The sequence below is a fragment of the Helicoverpa armigera genome, chromosome 1, assembly GCF_030705265.1.
Source record: "Helicoverpa armigera isolate CAAS_96S chromosome 1, ASM3070526v1, whole genome shotgun sequence".
NCBI classification, from domain to species: Eukaryota; Metazoa; Arthropoda; class Insecta; order Lepidoptera; family Noctuidae; genus Helicoverpa; species Helicoverpa armigera.
The window spans coordinates 9,720,551-9,740,520 of NC_087120.1; the positions used below are offsets into that span (position 1 = coordinate 9,720,551).

The 19,970-nt window shown below is 38.4% G+C and overlaps 1 protein-coding gene across 3 annotated transcripts in view; it reads left to right on the top strand.

Annotated features, from left to right (window-relative positions):
* The window catches only part of LOC110374594 (dendritic arbor reduction protein 1), a 60,582-nt gene that overhangs the window by 36,049 nt on the left and 4,563 nt on the right, over positions 1-19,970 (top strand). For 2 of the 3 annotated variants that reach the window (XM_021332360.3, XM_021332362.3), the window contains exons 3-7: positions 16,500-16,940; positions 17,215-17,319; positions 17,472-17,649; positions 18,315-18,374; positions 19,316-19,554. In XM_021332360.3, the coding sequence (XP_021188035.3) occupies positions 16,500-16,940; positions 17,215-17,319; positions 17,472-17,649; positions 18,315-18,374; positions 19,316-19,506 (975 nt within the window). In that variant the 3' untranslated portion in view covers positions 19,507-19,554. The remainder of the gene's footprint in view (positions 1-16,499; positions 16,941-17,214; positions 17,320-17,471; positions 17,650-18,314; positions 18,375-19,315; positions 19,555-19,970) is intronic. The other variant, XM_021332361.3, reaches the window with a different exon arrangement.

Below are 19,970 nucleotides of genomic sequence, written 5' to 3' on the forward strand. Positions count from 1 at the left end.
GGATCTTGCGTTCACTTAGCAAGCTGCGTTTTTCCATAAAGCCGTATACAGCAGGCCAGTATAAACGCAGTATGCCCGGTATCTGAACGGAGCAAAAAAATAATAACCTAAAAAGTGTGTGTTAAATTCGTTCCATATAGACCTTTCCGTAATAACACTACATTACTATATTCAGAGAAAAACTTTTAATGATTTAAGTACTGTGAACTACATTAATTAACATAGTCACATACTTGTTACCCATTTCGATACATACATTCTTGATAATGTTCAATAATTTTGGCTATAAAAAACTAAAACCTATTGGCCGAAAAACTGTCCTGTGAGTCGAAATGGACATGCGTACCTGGTCCTGACAGTCGCGTTTGTCCGTTACCTCAAGCGGTGACATCATCGCTCAGCCACGTTAATACTGAACTCGACAATACCTACATACATGCCGTGTTATTGTCATTAAAACTACGAATTGTATGGAGAATAAGCAGTTAAAGATATTGGCGCATCCCGCTACAGCTATAAACCCTAGTCGTGGAAGTGGGGTAACTATTGTCGTTTCCGCTCACGTTGGAATGTGCACACACTTCGTATTGTGCTTTTCGTACATCCGTTGTTGTGATTACCAATTCAGTTTGCAGTTTGCAATTCAACTATCGTTATTTTATTGTCAAGAGAATAATTCTATTATTTAAAAACCTAGCTTTGAAACGTTCTAAGAACACCTAACATAGATAACAGAGTAATCAGCAAGTATAAACAACAATTTATTGTAGGTAGACACAATAGAAGAGTTCTTTCGACCAATCACATCAATTCTTCTAATCCGTTGAAGTACCCAACAAGCCTCCGAATTTAAATTTCTTGTAATTTATGACCCCATGCTAATGAGGTATCAATAGCGGCGGTACCGTTATGTCCATTCATAAAAATTTCGCGGGCGCGCAATCTCTCTAGCTGACTGTCCAACTAAAATGTAAGCCGCGACGTTTACAACCTATGGTTTTACGCTATGGTTTGTTAGGTATATAATGAAACTATTCCTTCTATCATTTATAGCTTCTAAGTATGTTTTAAGTATGCCTAAAGCCCCTAATCTCAAATAATTGAACTGAAAATTTCTACGTCTAACGAACGTAGAAATTTTCAGTTCAAATCATGCGATCGAACCTGAAGTAATTCTTACCTGTACAAAAATCATAGAAGACCCACATATTAGACCTGTATACCTTATTTCAACTTTAAAAATAATAGAAACAGCACGGATTCCGTTGTTTGTACCTCTGAAGGTAACCAATGAAACATGTGTGTGCTCCACAGTTTCATCTCCCGTGTGTCATCGCCTAAAACGAGAAACTTTATGTTATAACCAGTTATATTTGATGACTTCGTTAACTTGTCCAATTAAACATATTTTGACAATAAAACTGCGAAATTAACCCACTGAATAGGAACCTTAAACCTGCGCGCCCTAAATCAAACAGTATTCTGGTAGTGATTGATAAAGTCACCTGACAATATCCGACGTGGGTTGTGCCGATTTCAAGTTATGATCCATTATGACTCGAATCAAAACTTATGAATTTTAATGCAGCTCCAAGCGAAAAATACTTTATGTTAAATTATATTTTACCGCTTAAACTTACTTTTTATAGCTAATACTCAATTTATGCTGCGCTATTCTGGCAGTGTAGGCTTCACACCTGAAGGTTTTCTTCCAGTTCACTGGGTTCAGATCTTGGGTGATTCTGTTAGAGTAGGTAATAAAGCCACTATCAAATAATTAAACGATATCTAAATGAAATTCATTCTCGTGATTAAGCGATCAGCAGAGTAGGTATCGTGACAGACAGACAGACGGACAGGTCGGCCCCGCGCCTGTCACGTCGCGGACCCATTGTCTACCTGCTGACAATATTGTTAGAGACCCTTCAATTCCTTATCTCACACGTCTAATACAGTAAATTGAATACTTTGTCTCCACTGAGTTCATATTAAAACGGTTGATTGTAATGGTACGTGTTCATTTACATATTTTCCGAGATAGCACCTATCTGAGATTTATGTATATTATTCCTAAGAAGGAATTGTTTACCAATCATTAGCAGATCCCTAGGAGATTACAAATGTTCAGATGGAAGACATGACAACTTTATAGAAATACTGTTTTGCATAGGTAATGTTAATTACTTACGAGCATTTACTAGGTACTAAGTTTTTCAAAGGTACGCGCTCTATGCACGTTATGTGAATGAGAACTGCTACATGAAAAGAAAACTGAAGACGACAGTTAAACGTAAATTAAATTAATCCGGAGGTCAACGACATGTTCAAAACTTTTTGACCTTATCAAATCTCAACTTCCTTTCTTGAAAGGCAAAAATGCACAATTCCTACTAATGACGGAATCGTGCGCAGCATACTGAGTTAAGACCTCGATAGGATCTGTACGATATTTCCGGCGTTGCGTGGGCGTCACAGGTTTGTTCCCGAGCCAAAATTTGACGAAAAAATAACTTCGCACACTCTTACGCACCTCACTTCACTTCCTCTCAACATGGGATCATTATCTTAAAACCTACATAGAATGAGGCTTTTAGATGTTAACTTTTTACGATTCTAAACTTTATGTTGTCTGTGATTAGGTATACTTTCGTGCATTACGTAAAGAATATTTAAGTCTTTTTGGGCGCTATTACGAGAGACACCATTCATTGAGACAAGTAACGGGCTAATAGTAATCTCGCGTCTTGGCAACGCCATTCAAGAGAAGACGGTATCATCGAGACGAAAATCTTTATACATAAATTAAGCTTTTATCATTTTAAACCAAAGTAATTTTGTGATCTTTGGCGGGTCTTCTTTACTGCAAATATATGGGTACTTAATGTTGTTGTCAAGTAATGTAACATTTAACACATTTATTATCGAAATTCATATAACTATCAAAGTAAAAATAAAAAAAAAAAACAGAACAATCTATAACATACAAAGAAAACAAATTATTTCTTTTAAATAAAATTGTTGACTCAAACAATGAAACTTTATAAATAAATAGTAAACTACTAGGTACTAAAGAAGGTAATTAAAAAAATACACCTACTTAAAAAAGAATTTGGTAGCGATTATACATTGTATGCTTGTGTGAGTATATGAAGACTTTCTGACAGTAAACGTTTGTGTGTGGTAAATCTTGTTTTATGCTTAGTTTGTGTATGTAAATGTGATCGGGTTTGTGTGTGTGAGTCGCGTGCGCCGCATTCCTTCGCGTAGTCATTCATACATACTCAAAGAGTTCGAGCCGTTTATTTGTCTACCTATATCTTTTTGTCTTACTTTGTTGTGTTTTATCCGCATACGAATAGAAAATTATACGTTTACATTTGATTAACACGTAATAAAGTCGTTTGAGTATCAAATGAGTCGTACGTTAGTGAATTCGATGACAATGTAATGTCGGAGCGACATGCATGTCCACTTCATTGTTCTTTGCAACTCGCTAATACTTTCACTGGCATTTCAATACTTTTACCTTTACTCTTTGAAATCAACAAAATGCGTATAAACATTATTTAAATTAAAATAATAATAGTACGGATTAGAATCAATTTATTAGATTATTTAGATATCATCATCATACGTATGACTAATCTTAGAATTAATTCACTCATATCATTACTAATGGCTTTCAAAAGCCATAATCATCAATCTTTTGATTTTATGTTTTTTTAGACGTGTGGCATTCCTACCTGTCCTACCTATATTGTTTCTAAAATCAAGTAAAAAATTGTTATTTTTTTTCGAAGATTTGTTTTGAATAATCAATACTATACTGTATAGTATTAATATTATTACTATAAAGTATTAATTACAATTAACAGCATTAGAATTGTATTGTGCGCTCAACAATCGGGTGCATTATATTTCACTTGTGATAGTTGCTAAAATCATTCCTTCTGGTCATTGCCAATATAAGAGCGTGCGCTCCTAAGCTTACAGTGTTCGCGTGTAACTAGCGGCACATTATGTGCTTACATAATGTATTCATAATTATTCACTTGGAAGCGTACGCTAGACGATTTCCGGCTGGCGGCCCAATCACGGCGTAGGGCGGCCGGCTAGGGCGGGGGTGTATGCAATGACACATCGATAACTGCGCGCGCAACCTCCACCAGGAATGTCATTTACATGCAAATGACATTCTTGACGGCACTGTGTTTCAGGGCTCCGCATGAATATGCTAAATCGTAAATAGGCCCTTCGTAAGTTCGCATAATGTTTCAGACGGCGCTACGGGACTATGATAGTGTTCCGAAAGACATGCACATTGTGAACATCGTGAACATGAAGAAACATTTCAGTGTATTGTTTTCACTTATTGTACTTAAAATTCAGCATCTGTCTTAAAGTAAACTCTTTTCTTCTAACGCGTTTAAGTTATCCTAACTGATAATATCTCGTCGAGTTCTAGCAACGAATAAGAACTTCCTGCAATAACTTTTTTCTACCTATGTGCTTTCTTTTGAACTTGGTTATATATCCATATAATAATACACGACTTATCAGTCTGGGTGTATTAATTTCTCTACAATACAGTCTGAACCGTACTCTCATATCTGGCGCAGAATATCATCCATACTCATTATGTAAACAACTTTGTTACCTGTATTACGTTATTGATATGATCGCACAACGTTTAAAATAGCATTTAGTGATTCATGTCGAATCACAAAATGCTATTTTAAAGATGGCCCTTTATTATCAAATAATTGTACTAAACAGACAGACCGTCTACTGAGAATGACTCACGGGTGATGTCACATCATAACTAAATGTATAAAAACTTGTTCTACACAATTAATTTAATAATGACTGAAGAATTAGTTAAACCATGCTGGCCTTGCATGGGTGTACTCTGCTATGCTAAGTAGCCTCTGCTTATGACTCGGTGTAGTGGTGGAAATCTGTTGTCTGTTGCGCAGATTAAAACATCTAAACGTAACGGTCGTTGGTACAACTTTAAATTCTTTGTGACAAACTTAGTTATCAGATAGTTATTATTTATTAAATAATATACAGATAGGTACATTTAATTTAGTCTAAAAGACACATAAAGGTTACTTAATGTTCAAATATTTTTTAAATTAACAGTCGTCGTGGCCATCACTTCAGTGCGCAAGCTTTATAACACCGCCAGTAATCCCTGATAGCCGCTGTCCTCGAGCATTGCTGCAGTGATAATGGGCATTTATTGTAGCTTTTATATAGCCACTCTATTGCACAGGCCATCCTCCTCGTAACCTGGTTCCCTCAACCTTTCCCTGGATTAAAAGTCGCTCAATAGCATATGAACATTACTTAGCAAATTGTTTCTATAGGTTAGTAGAGTTCGTGACGATAATGAATCTCTATGTATCTTCTACTATCTACTTAAACTTCTATGATGCCGTCAACCATCCGACCCAGCTTTTTCTTATTTTGTATCTATAGATACCTATAATACTGAACAGTGGCAACACTCCGCGCATTTAGAACATTGACCGTAACATTTACATATTTACTGAGGAAGAAAACCAACTGGCATATTTATGGATGTCGGAGTCACTTGAATTAATTTAAAACAGTTTAACTTATTTAAGATGATGCAGTAAACTAACAACTCTACTACTCCGGCTTACTTCCACGTCCAGTGTTTACTGTCACGTCGATATCTGATATCGCTGCATTACTGCTATTCGCCTCCATCTATATACTCTACAATAATTTCAACTACCCCATACTGTTTTGTGGCTACGTACTGACCAAGGGAATATAAACCAAATGCCCAAGCTTTTAGGTACATTTTATCTTGGTAATAAGCTCCCACCTCTCACCTCCTTGAGTCTATTTAATTTGCGTCAGAACACGAGTTATGCGTTTTTTATTGCAGCCAATATAAAACTGTCGTTTCTATTATTATGAAGAATTATTTTTAGTTAATGTTCTACTTAGAAAATGGAGTATGAATGTACTGCTGACTTTTAAGAGTAGCTTAATAAGAACGTGGAAAAAATCTGTGTTTAAAATAAGCGCAATAACATACCTTTATATGCCATGCCTAGACCTCACCGAAATTCAGCAATAAAACAATATCCGTGAATTTGTTAAAATGTCAACGGGTGCAGTAATTTTAACGACTATCAGTCTTTAATATGAATGTTAAAATAGTAATTAAGTAACATAACATAACATCACATCAATTAATTGTATTCGAAACGGCTATTTTATTGACAAATATGTATCGTGAAGAGATGCACAATAAGATGAAGTGAAGTAGTCGCCACTTTACACGGAATTGCGCTATAGAACAGATACCTATGTTAATGCAATAATAATCAGACGTTATGTGTCATATTTTATACTGCCGCTAATTACCGCAAAAGGGCACTAATAAACATCACTTTTTACTATAATCACTTTTTGTAGATTGTTATCTGAAATTATTTGTATGTGTGTTTAAATAACCAGAAGTAAGGGGAAGCATATTATAGCCTGAGCAGTAATTAAAGGTATAGGATATTGTATCCCACATCATTTCATTGATGAAGATAATTATTGTTTGTTGACAATAAACTTTAATTTACAACATCGTAATTGTATTGCTGCGGCCGTTTTACGATTACGATAGATTTGGAAAGTCTTAGTGAAATTCTAGACTGTATGTTTGAATAAGTACTAAGAAGTACCTACATATACCATTTAACCCTTGGCCCTCATGTATCTTAAAAATATGCAATACTTAGCATCTCGAAAGAAATAGATACCTCCCATAAGCTTATTTTATGTTACCTAGAAAACCTAGGTAAAACAAGCTTATTACAATAGTCACGATCTATATACAAACGGGTATATAGAGAGAACTAACAACTCAACAATTTCCACTATCGTTCGAACATAAAGAAGCTATAAAATATGGTTTATGTTCATCGCTCATTAAAGTTGGTTTTAGCAGCGAAAGTTTCCATTTATCGAGGTGAGATGACAAATGTTGAGAATACACTTAATCCGGAGCTTTTAAACTGAAGTTAGAACCTCCTGAATTGTATTGAAAGTGCGCGTGTTGCTTTTACAAGTCATTATTAAAAATCCATATTTTTCCATAACGGGAAGGACGAAATTCGAGATGTGACCACAGCGAGGTGGCGAGCGTGCCGCAATCCATTACGGCGTGCCGAGCGCAGTAGGCACGGGGCAGGGGAGTCCATCCATTAGCTAATTAGTTGCTCGGTCCCACCAGCGACCCCCTTCTTGCCAGATTGTTACCTTCTTCGTCGCTAATTGACTTCCATAATGAACACCCGACTTTTTAACATTCAATTTAAATATCAGTTTCGCGACCTGAACATATCGGTATTGACTTTTAGTTACCAGTGTTTTATTATAGAGTTAGTCAATATTGTGACGAGTTTTGGATTGAGAATTACGTATGAACTTTGAAGTTATAGGTATATAGTATACCTATATATGAATATCGCACGCGATTATTGTACCTAGAGCTCAAAGCTTAACTACCACATTTCGGCAAATGAGCTAAGCGTGCTTTTCAGTTTACAAAAGCTCTATTTATGACTATTAAAACTAATATCTGTTTCCCACACTTTCGCTACCATCCCGAGGGAATAGGAAAGTACTTCGTGCACCTAGATAAAAAGTATGTGATATTGGTTTTAATACTGAGGTATTCTTGAAATCTGACTAGTGATAAGCGCATTTCATATTACACATTAAGTACTCCTGTACATCATATAATAATTCACTAATTATATGTTTTTTTAGCCAAATATATTTTAGCAGTATTTGGAAATAACGATCTAAAAACCAAATTAGATACTTGTCATCTCTCAAAGAGATTGCGCATTGTAGGTATCCCAAAAAGGCAGGTATATCAGCTAAGTAACAATGTCCAACACTAAAACACCCTTGCGCCATAAATGAATAATCAATATCAGCAGACCCCTCATGAAATCACACCTTTTTACAATACGAAAGTATTTAACCGCAAGCACAATACATTAAATTAAAAAGTTAAACTACCCCCGCAGTCGTAGCATCACAGTCAGACTATCTTTTAATGAGGTAATGGCTATCCGCACGTGGCCTGCACGCGAACTACCCTCGCTCTCTAATAATTTCATTATAATAATAAAACGGAGTCAAACGTGTAAACGAGGGCACGTGATTATTGTGACCCTCTAACTACTGATTACTGTGACAGTTCGCGCTTTCAACCGTGAATATTTCGTATAATCATACGTTTATAGGTCATTATTTTTGAATTTTACCAAAATAAGTAAGTAAAATTTCATACGTTTAACTATGAAAAAAGAGAAATTAATCGGTAATTATTTAAAATCTGACATTCGATCTCATGAAACGATTTCGTTACTACGCATAGAGAAAGATTTACTATAACAAAGAATCCTATACACAAGCTATCGACAAGTCACAATGCTGCAACAATAGAACCCGTTGCGTACTGCTCTATAGCCGATAGTCATGATAGTTAATTTATAAAACGATGAGTTACAAGCATTGCCCAAAAACTGCTCAGCGGGCACAATAAACATTATGGGCACATTCATTAATAGCTGACCGCTGACAAACGGTGCCTCTGCCGCCCCCTCCTCTTTACCCCATCACCCCCACAAACCCCTGTCTACCCTCCCATATTCCTCCTGCCATCTCCCTGTCTCCCCATTTGGCCAGGTGTAAAACTGCCCGGTCACGGAAAGACAGACATGCGATGCGGCTAATATGTTTTTATTATTAAAAACTATACGTATTGCTCATCCCTCGGGCGGACGAGGGGATCAAGCATGAATATTTATACGGTGATTTGTTAATAGTCCGACATCACCGTATTGTCATGGTGCGTTACTTACACAGTAAACAAAAAATGCACTAGACCATTTTAACAGATCCCAAGCGAAAATAAAAATAGTACTTTTTTGTTCGTAAAGGTTGCCATATGATTCAAGAGCTTTCTCGAAGAATTCCCTTAGTAATAACAAGAAAGCTAAGTGGCATGAGTAATGCAGGAAAACGTGTACCGAGTAATGTCAACTTTAGTGTCGTCCTAATGTGTGGAGCTGTGCGTTATCTGTGCCAGAGCTCCCGCTTGCTCCACCGCAGAATCTGATTAGGAACTGATTGTATGAAAGATAGGCTACAACGCGCGTCAGGTACGCAGCCAGCTTGTGCAACACACCTATAAACATTTTGTTCAGTACATGCTGTCGTGGGAATCAAATTTTCATTAAGTTGGCAGTCACATGTAATATGACTTTACCTGCTTGTTGGCTGCAAATATTGCGACGTGCTTCACTGCTTTCGCAACATTAAGAAATGTTCAAGGAAGGAAATGAAAGTATGCAGGAAATACTTTGACTCTAACATTATTTAGATGGATATTTTTATGTGCAAACGAGGTAGGTATGTGGTTTATATAGCGACATATATTATTTAATACTAGTTTATAATAGTAATGTGGTTTTTACATGAAATGGCACGCGCTGGCGGCGCGCGTACCCACTCGGTCGGGTAACACGCGCTCCGCGAACACTGGCGGTTTTTACACGCATAATGTATGTTAGTACTCACATTCCTTTTATGGTTGCTTACATATATGTTCTCACTTTTGTAGCTACTTCTAAGAAGTTAGTGTTACTTAGGAACCTACTTCTTTCACTTAAAAAAAAGGACGTTCAATGCTTCGCGGTAGCGGTTGAATAAATACCGACTATTAAAGAAATTGAATACCAATTATTAAACACACTTTGTTTTTCAATTGCTTATTATTTAACAAAAAAATAATGATTCATGACACCTTTCTTACACAATTCCAAGTCCCAAAATCTATTTTACTAAGGTATATTTTCTAGGCATAAGTAAAATAACACTACTGGTTTAAGATATAGATCGCTCATAAAAACAGCATGTACAGGGTTTATTTGGTATCGAAAGCCCGTAGCAGGGCCCCGATCCCCACAGTCAGGTAAAATGATGGGAACTGCAAACAATACTCAAATTACACATTTTTTATTCTTCTATACTCCGCTGGGAGGCACGTGTTGCTTTTTAAACAAACTGAGTATTCAGATCCCCCTAACTAACTACTAACATAAATTCATATACCTATTTCGGCAATGCGGAGTATGAATTCACTATATATTCAAGACGAAAGTTCGTGTAAGTATACAAGTCACTCTGAATTCACTTTGATGCCAATAAAAAAGACTGACTGTATGGTACATGTATTTATTAACTTTGTATTCGTGTTGAAATATTTTGTTTGCCTTAGGATAGGCATTATTATCGAGATGTTTTATTTATTATTTGTTACTACTATAATATGAATAATGTATTTAAATCTTACTTTCCCTCTGTCTTATGTGAACTATACCTAATATAGGAAAACTTCCAAAAAATCTTTAATGACATTTAAACTGGCACTGGATCGAATGAATGGTAGAATTTTATTAAAATGTATTCTAAGCTAGTGTGGTCCCCACTCCGGTGGGCGGTTCTTATCGATCCGCCTAACGCCGCCCGCCCCAGTCCGCCCAACCGATAAATACGACTCCCGACTCCGAGGCAATGTGAGCTCACTGCCTATAAAATGTTATTACTATTAGTTATTGTCGTCATAAGTTTTAGGGGTACCTAGCGAATGAAAAAAAGCCACACTTTGAACGCTACAGCTGAAACTAAGTTCAATTTTTCCTGAAACACATGACATAGTAGTTTTTTAGCTGTCCTTAACAAAATCGCACTACGTTGCTGTTATTAAGATACCAGGGCAATGTTGTCCCAATTAAGTCTTATTTCGAACTGGAGTGTTTTCAGGAAAACTTATGGGGCAACGTAAAATGTTTATCTATTCAAATTTATTCCTGAGGTATCAGTTTTACATTATGTAAAGTTCATCATTTCTATGGATTATATACAAGTTGACACCATCAAACGTTGTTTTATGAAGAAGGAAGTACCTAGCCACCAGATGTGCACATTCTGTGATCAGCATCATCGTGGCGAGGTTACAAAAATAACAATAAGTATCGTCACTTGGTGAATTATGCCCATTACCTACATCAGAGCCCAATATACAGTTAGCCAACCACTTTTGTTTGTAATATAGACTTTACGACTTTGCATTAAGCGTCTGTGATGTGTATTTTAATTGTTTTACATAGTATTGTGTGCGTATGGAAGAATGAACTGTCGTGGGCGTAAGTTGAATTATGGAAATAGAGCGATGACAGTCGACGAGCCGCACTGTTCAAACAATGCCATAACGGTATGAGACGGCAATTTCAATTCTTTTCATACGAGGATACATATTGAAAAGGTCATATTGTCTATTCGGGGGTAGTTGAGGTGAGCCCGCCGCACCGAATATGCGAGCTTGATTACACGGAGGTACCTCTAAATCCAATAAAAATGTTTTCAATTAAAATACTTGCCAAAGTAAAAGCACGGCCATTAAAAACAGGTTTATTATAATAACGATTAGATCATCAAAACTGCCAATGAATAGTTCGGTGAAACGGATCAAATAGTAGATTGTCATAATATGCGTTCCCTAATTAGCACACGCTCCCGGGGGGACGGCAGGAAGGTTCGTGAGTACTACCTACATACACAAAGTGCTTTGCCCTCCTCTGACCTCTGGCATTGCCTGTTAATTTAGATCGAAAATTTTTATTCAGTACGGTTTAAAAAATTGACCTCTTATAACAAAATCTGCAACGAGTACTCTCGGATCTCTCCCTCGGTGCTTGTTAATATATTATATTTTATTTTCAATAAAAAGCTTTTTGATGTTGCAACGCGTTTTATGTTTTAAATATTTTATTCGAAGTTCATTTGTTAGAAACTAGTTTTGCTATCACTTTTATAGATATCAGGTTGACTTGGTATACTTACTAATTATTATTTTTGGATCTATTCTACTTTCATTTTTGATATTACATTGGCGTGGTAACTGTTGTACTGTCGATAGTTTTCGTTTTTACTGCATTTTTAATCAAACTTAAAATTTAAGGTGTTTTGCACTTATGTACTTTACACGCTATGAAGTTATCTTTTATGGAGTACTCAGGTAGACGTCCATGTAGGAGGCTGTTCCAAAGGCAGGAAAAGCGTATTACATTATTTACACAAACACTAAAATTGAATACCTGGTAATTTCTTGCAATACTATCCGCCAAACAACTTATACGAAAAGGTTAAACTTATATATTAAATATTGCATATAAAAAAACACTAGCTAGGTTAGTATACCTACTAAATTATAACTTAGCCAAAAATCCAAAGATACTTAATTTCGGACATACTGGTTGCCTTCTATCTGCTGGTAAACATTAGGACACTATTGAAATCCAGGAATTATTGGCTTCGTACGCAGGGCACGAGCGGATTTGTAGGACACTGCACTTAGTGCTTGCAGGTGGGTAATGCTTTCGTGATAATATAATTTTCCCTGACAGTTCAATTTTTTCGCCCGTTTCAAAACCGGTAATTCCTATTTAAATTTCTTCAACAACTAAGTCGATATAATAAAATTTAGCTAGGACATATACTTTTAAATTATGAACTGTCAAGGACATATCATCTTACAGGGAAAGAAGAATGTTGCTTAGAGAAAGATGAGGCACGCAGGAGGCCGTACGCTACAGTCGCATAGAGCGCTCAGTGCGTCGCGTCGTACAAAACAACATAATGGCGTGTAATTTCCTACGTGACGTCAGCTCGTCCGTCATTGGTCGGCGAACGCGTAGCACGTGCACACCGTCGCGACGCTCAACCATTCTATTCATGATCAAACTTATTATCTCCAGAGGCACCAATCACAACACGAGATTTTTTACACACTTCCTATCTATTGCCATTCCATTTCATTATACCTATTGCACAAATACTCATGCACTTTCGCACCATTCGTCAAAGATATACAACAGATAACATTATTTATGTACATGTTTAATTGATAGGAAATATTAATGTAAGTGGTTGTACATAAAATATGTTGGTGATAAGTCAATGATAGTGTGTACCTTTATGGATTTAATAATACGAATAGGTGCCTGCCTTCATTTTTAGCCAGTCATACGCAGTAGATAGTATCAGCCTAACAGCTGATATAAACCTAAATTATTTATTCAAATTATAAAAGTATATATTAAGTGATAGAGGTATCGACGACCGATACGAAGAGATTTAGTCCGCTCCCGCACTTCGGTTATAATCAAATTGCCTATTGCCTAATTAGTGTGCGATAAAATATCTATATATTTTTGTCGGAATAGAGACAAGTAAAAGTAAGTACAGGTACTAAGATGGCATACAGTGCCACAAACGATGTTATCTCATATTTTTTCGAATAATATTTTGCCACTTGCCAGTTTACTGGACGACTTATGTATATATGAGACCCATGGGCGACGAACCACTAGAAAGCACCTCAAAAATGGACATTAGTTAACAAGGTTTGATAAAAGTTGGCGATTTCCGATGCGCCATTTCACTATCTTGGTGATGGAAAACCCTGGGATGGATTTTCCACTGGACAGATCCCGAAATCCCTGGGTGTCCATAACAAACCAACATTTCTTTTGAACTTATCTTTTGTAAGCAGGTAAATCCTACCATGAACAATGAAATGAACTATGAATGTAAGCGACCTCAGTAAACTTTAGGAGTTGACTGGCGCTGGGCCACTTGCCACATTCAGCGGTCGAAATAAATAACAACAACAATCTATTAGATTTGAGATATAATCTGGTGCAAGTGCGTGTTTCATCACTGGCCGGTGCAAATCCGCGGGAGGTTCTTTCATTTCACAATAGCTGTCTGTTCGGTATAAGCCGACTGATTTAGCTGGCTTCGTAAATGAGCTAAACCGAAGCGAATACGGTGCCGGCGAACCGCCCAACGCATAGAATAAAACTTACTTTGCACACAGATATGTCGCAGCTTTTACAGATCGTTCCAAATAAAAGCTACAAAATGCTTTAAAATGAAGTCCGCTATGAAAATTCTGAGAATGAAAAAATACTCTTTGATGATTAGGTACTAAATTCCATTATTTTGTGCAAAATACGCATAGGTGGAGATGAGAAGGTTCTTTCTGTAACTGTAAAATAATATAAGTTTTTCAATGAAGGCATTTTTTTTACAAATGTTCTAATTTACTTAGAACTGAACAACTTGAAATATTGAGATAATCACGTCACTAATACAAATTACAATAAAAAGTTTGTATGTAATTCTAGTCATGAGACATGTTTAAAACACAACCCGCTAAAAAGTAACTAGTGAAAAGAACATAATATGTAACGCTTGTGTATGAAAGCTGTGAGATGGCTAGAGGTGTTCTGTGGCAGTATAGTCTATGTGTTGTTGCTCAAGCTCGTCTAGTCGCGGTGGAGGAGCCACTGCGCAATCGTTCGATCCGCAAAGGTCATGGAAGGAATTCGCGCGGTCCGGCGCACTTGCGACACCACGCTGTTCCAAAGAGGTTCCGATCGCTGCCGACCGGGCTCACCGATTGCTTTAACTCTATTTCACCTATTCGCCAATAAAAACGAATCGAATTACCGACCATGCACGAATTGCGTTCTATTTTACAGTAAAAAGTAACAACGCTTCAAACATTACCTATCTCGACGTATACTTAGTAGATAAGTATAGTAAGTTAAAACATTCATAAACAATAGAAAAGGAAACAGATAATACAGTAAAACTTATCAATATTTACATATTCTATCAAGGTGTGAACTAATAGGAAATTACTACATACCATTTACCTAGTAAGCTAAATTATCTATGTAATGAGTAGAGGATACCTACTTACGAAATCTACGTACATTTAAAATTAATAGATTATTTCAAACAAAGAAGAACCTTTTCTTAATAAGTATTAACAAAATGGTAAACACGCAAACACAGTTATTTTAACTTTTTTATTCTGACTGCAGAGAAACTGCGAAAATCCTTGAAAAATGAAGAAAGTTGTCACGTGCCACTGTATGGCTGATGCTTTTTATTGAAAATGAGAAACGAATTCAACTTTTATAGATTCTTACATCAACGCATTAGCACCAAGAAACTATTGATGATATACAATGGTTCGATCGAGGAAATCCTTCTCTTGTAAGTAAAGATTGTGAAAGTGTCTTTTCCTCAAGGCATTGTTAATAAACTGCTTTTACCACGAGATCTATTACATGACTCTATTCCATAAGAATTGGTCGTCTTTTATAGAACTTATTACACGAATAGTCTGAAACAATTATTGTAATTCAAGTACCGCCGGAATAAACCTTTCTAGGAACTTTCAAGGAACTGGTCCGTCACTGCTCAAAGTTGAGGAACAGCTCAACAGCGCAGGTGTACGCGCACATAGCTAGCGTTATCTATAGCACTTGCATTTTACTCCACACCACACTCAACAATCACTAGGTATACAAGTTTTACGGTAACTGCATTCATTTTATTGTCTCTCGTAAACGACGTAGGTACCGTAATTTAAGGTAGGTACTTATAGTAAAAGATGTTGAGAGATTAAAAACTTTCTAAGTGAGATCGCGTCTTATTAAATAATTTCCTTGGCTTTCCCTGTTTCGGTTTCTGAAAGAATAGTGGTTTAGTTTTTATCCATGCCGTTTGATTTCATTTCAACGCTAGCTAATTCTCATCCCAAAATGTATATGTATGAAATGATCCGATATGAAAGCTCTTGCTCGTCACCTGCGCGTGAGCGTGGGCCCACCGCCATTGTATGCTAATATCGCACGGCGCGCCGCCCGGCGCGAGCGCTCCAATGCTTGCCCATCGACTTCGGAGAAATTGTACAAAATTGTGTAAATACATAATGTTAATCGGAACTTTAACCCTCTTAAGTATGATTGATGTAGCCAATCATTCTCTGGAAACATGAAACTAACTTTTCATTTTTATAGATAAAATCTTTGTCAACTAGCAGAATTATCAGTAGATCACTCGAGAAAACAAGTAAAAATGTCCAATTATTATGTAGCCAGTTCAGTGTCATTATTACAAAGACAAAAAAACTGAAGCATGGGTGAATGTGTATTGAATGTTATATTTTAGGTAGGTTGTGGGAAAAGCACTAAACCTTACGATGTTATGACTCACAGAGAAACTGATTTTCTCTGAAATCTCTCCTGCAATAATTTTAATGTTTGATTAACGCGACAGTATACCATTTGGCAACAAGGCACCGTGACATTCCAACGTGATAATGTGTTACAGGTATAAAGACGTTTATAAATTCATAAGTTTATCGCTCTTAAAGCTACAGGGACTTCTTTGTAGTCAAAAGCTTTACACATTAAATCAAGAGGACTTTCTAATGTATTATTAGCATTTGAATGGGATTTTCATAATACTGCTTCGATAAAGATCTGCAAATCACCAAACATTGTGTGTTTGTTTTGTTGCAGACATCTGAGCTAGAGTCGCTGCTGTGTAAGCAGGAGGGCGCCTCACTCGCGCCCGCCCACATGGACCTTTTCGACGGCGGAACCTCTTCACGCGACGATGCATTCCTCCGGCCCGCACTGTGGGAGGACATCGCGTCCTCCATCAGAAACATCGACCCAGAGAACGCGAACATGCTCGCGCCCCTCGGCTCCACGCACGTCAAGCTCGAAGCTGACGACGCACTACTGGAAGAGTGCGCCACCCCGCTACTCAGTCCCCTCGAGATCAAGACGGAGAGGCTGTGCGCGCCGCCCACGTACGCGCACCCGCAGCCGCCGCAGCATCAGCCGCAGCACCAGCCGAACACCTCCTTCGCCAAGTATCCCCCCTCGCGGCTCGTCTACATGTCCCCGCTGACGCCGCCCAGCTCTGAGCAGGGCAGTCCCGGGAACACCATGCAGGTAACACGCCACTCGAGTGAGCTAGCGCTGCTTGCGTACGCGACAGATGGTACCATCTATTGCTAAGCGATATCTGTTTATGAATTCTATTCAATTGCAGTAGAGTTATGAATGACAAGAGCAGTCGGATGTTATTTGTTGTAACAGTTGCAATCAGCACGGTGGTAAGGCCCGCACAATGTATGTGCAGTTATTTATGTTGATTTGATATGTGCCGATTGGAGACATTGGCTAGTATGTATGAGTGCAGCAACATGTGGTGTGTTATTCACAGGGAGCAGGCCGACGCACGCCGCCGCCTCCCTACCACCCGCCGCCGCTGCTGCGGGCGCCGCACGTGCCGCCGCATCCCGGCCCGCACCCGCACCACCATCCCCAGGTGACTACCACAACATCAAATCATGCTAAGTGTGATGCTCATTTGCTAAAATAAATAATTTGAAGAAATTGAAAGTGACACCAAAGCTCCAACATAACCCTTGGAATCTGAAAGATTACGGACAGGTAGCAAATCATAAATGAATAAAGTAGTTTGTTCCGATGCAGGCGATGTCGCAGGGCGTGCAGCTGCCGGCGCCGGCGCCGCAGCCAGCGGGCCCGCACGCGCCGCCGCCGCACGCGCGCCTGGCGCACCCGCCGCACGTCAAGTACAACCGCCGGAATAATCCAGAGCTCGAGAAGAGGAGGGTCCACCACTGCGACTTCATAGGTACCTTATATTCAGAAGACCTGACGGTCAGGTCACCAGCCACCAACTGGTTAACCAGCCACTTCTCCCAAATCCCTGTGACAGTCTTAGAGTTGCATAACCTACCCACTGAGCAGATACGTTTTAACTCATTAAATCTGTTAATCTCCTCAGTACTCAATTATACTTCTTAAAACGCATCAAGTGATAACGATGCACCGGCTCCCGCTGTTTCACCTATTTTCCGAAATGGTTCCTCATTTGCTACAGTCGTATGAAAAGTATATATCCATACCTATATCCAGTTTTGACGTGAAACCTCACTCGTACTGGCCAGTGCTGTTAGTCTGCTTGAGCTGAAGTATGGTACGAACACGCCATCACACGAAAAGTTGCAGTGCTCAAGGCGGTCCAGACTGCATCCTGTTACATCTATTGACATTCACGCAAATAATTACAACAATTACAAATATTTTATGAACTATTTTTTTCCTCATATTACTTTCTTCTATTGTGTTATTAGTATCCTCCATCTCTGTTTTTTGCGCATCTTTAGGCACCGATTTATCTTACCACCCATATTTCAGAATACATTATTCACGTGCACTAATATTCTGCTTACCGAGAGAGTCAAAACTATGTTACGCCAAAACGGAATGTTTTTAACGATGCCCGATTTGTTTCAGGATGTACCAAGGTCTACACGAAGAGTTCGCATCTAAAAGCACACCAGAGAATACATACAGGTATTAATTTACTTTTAAGTTATGTAGCCACTGCGAATACTTGCCAAAATCATGTGGCATTGCGAATTTACTCAGTACGTCAACATGTAAGTGTTAATGAAGTCAAACATTTTAATTTAACCGACAGTCTCCATGATACTTACGCGGACTACTCGAGCCAAGCGAAAGTAACAGATGTAGCTAATGACAACAATGTACCTCAGTACCTACTGTGATACAACTTACATCGTGCCTAACGTATAAGTTTCACCACAGTGCCCATATTGTCACTTGTCCAGTTTATTTAGCACGTATTTCTTACCTAAATAACGAACTTTCTTAAACTTGGACCTAAGTATAGGCTGGTCATACAATCAATCCTCGGACACGTGGTAAAGTTCATTGACGTTGAACTGAAATTATGAAAGTCAACAAAGCTTGCCGATTAGGCAAATTACCTTCGGCCGGTTTCTGGAAATAGCTTGAGACGTGAGTCGGTGTTATGACAGGATTACAGTAGCGGTACTGTATCGATAACATAAGCATGTCACTGTATGAATCTTACATGATCTACGGTCGCTTTTATTCAGTGTCCTCCATTTTCTAAAACGCTCATTATAAATGTTAAATATCAATATTTTCAACAACAAACAAAAATAGTATTTAATGCTGGAAGTACATTTACTAAATAAATTATCAATATACACAAAAAATATCAGTCTAAGCTTCATAAGGTACCTACCTACATATTACCCTCGTATTGACTGAGCTCATGATTCATGAGGAAGTTGAGGAACTTCCTGACCGAAGCTGACGACTTATTAGCCTCGCCAGCAACATCGCGAAGCTGCACGCTATCGCCGTAGGTTGTGGTCTAATTGTATTTAATACCTCGTTGATAGTGACCTGGCGATGTGTAGTGGGCAGCAGCAACTGTAGAGGTGGGCGTTGTATGTCGGCAGGTGAGAAGCCGTACACGTGTCAGTGGCCGGAGTGCGAGTGGCGGTTCGCGCGCTCGGACGAGCTGACGCGCCACTACCGCAAGCACACGGGCGCCAAGCCCTTCAAGTGCGCCGTGTGCGAGCGCTCGTTCGCGCGCTCCGACCACCTCGCGCTGCACATGAAGCGCCACCTGCCCAAGACGTCCAAATGACACGCGAGGCGGGGCGGCGACCAGCCGCCCGCCACGCACACCTCACAGGTATATCTCGCTTATATTACTCTGGTGGTTCCACCCGCGTCCCAAGGACAAAAATATGCATATCATATGACTTATTAGCCCATATTCAGTGCAGAATGTGTAGCTTCCTATCAGTGTATATCTCGCTTATATTACTCTGGCGGTTCCACCCGCGTCCCAGGGACAACATATTCATATCATACGACTTATTATAACATATTCAGTGCAGAAAGTGTAGCTTCCTATCAGTGAACGAATAAAATTATTGAAATCGTTTCAGTCGTTCTGGAGCCTATTCGATTCAATTCAGCAATCAAATCTTTCCTCTGTATGCATTCAGTATCGCTGATACTTCACACTTTTCTGTTCCTCTTAGTTGTCCTCCATACTCTCTTCTTACTCATGTCATCAATCAGGCAATCACCATAGTTTGGTTT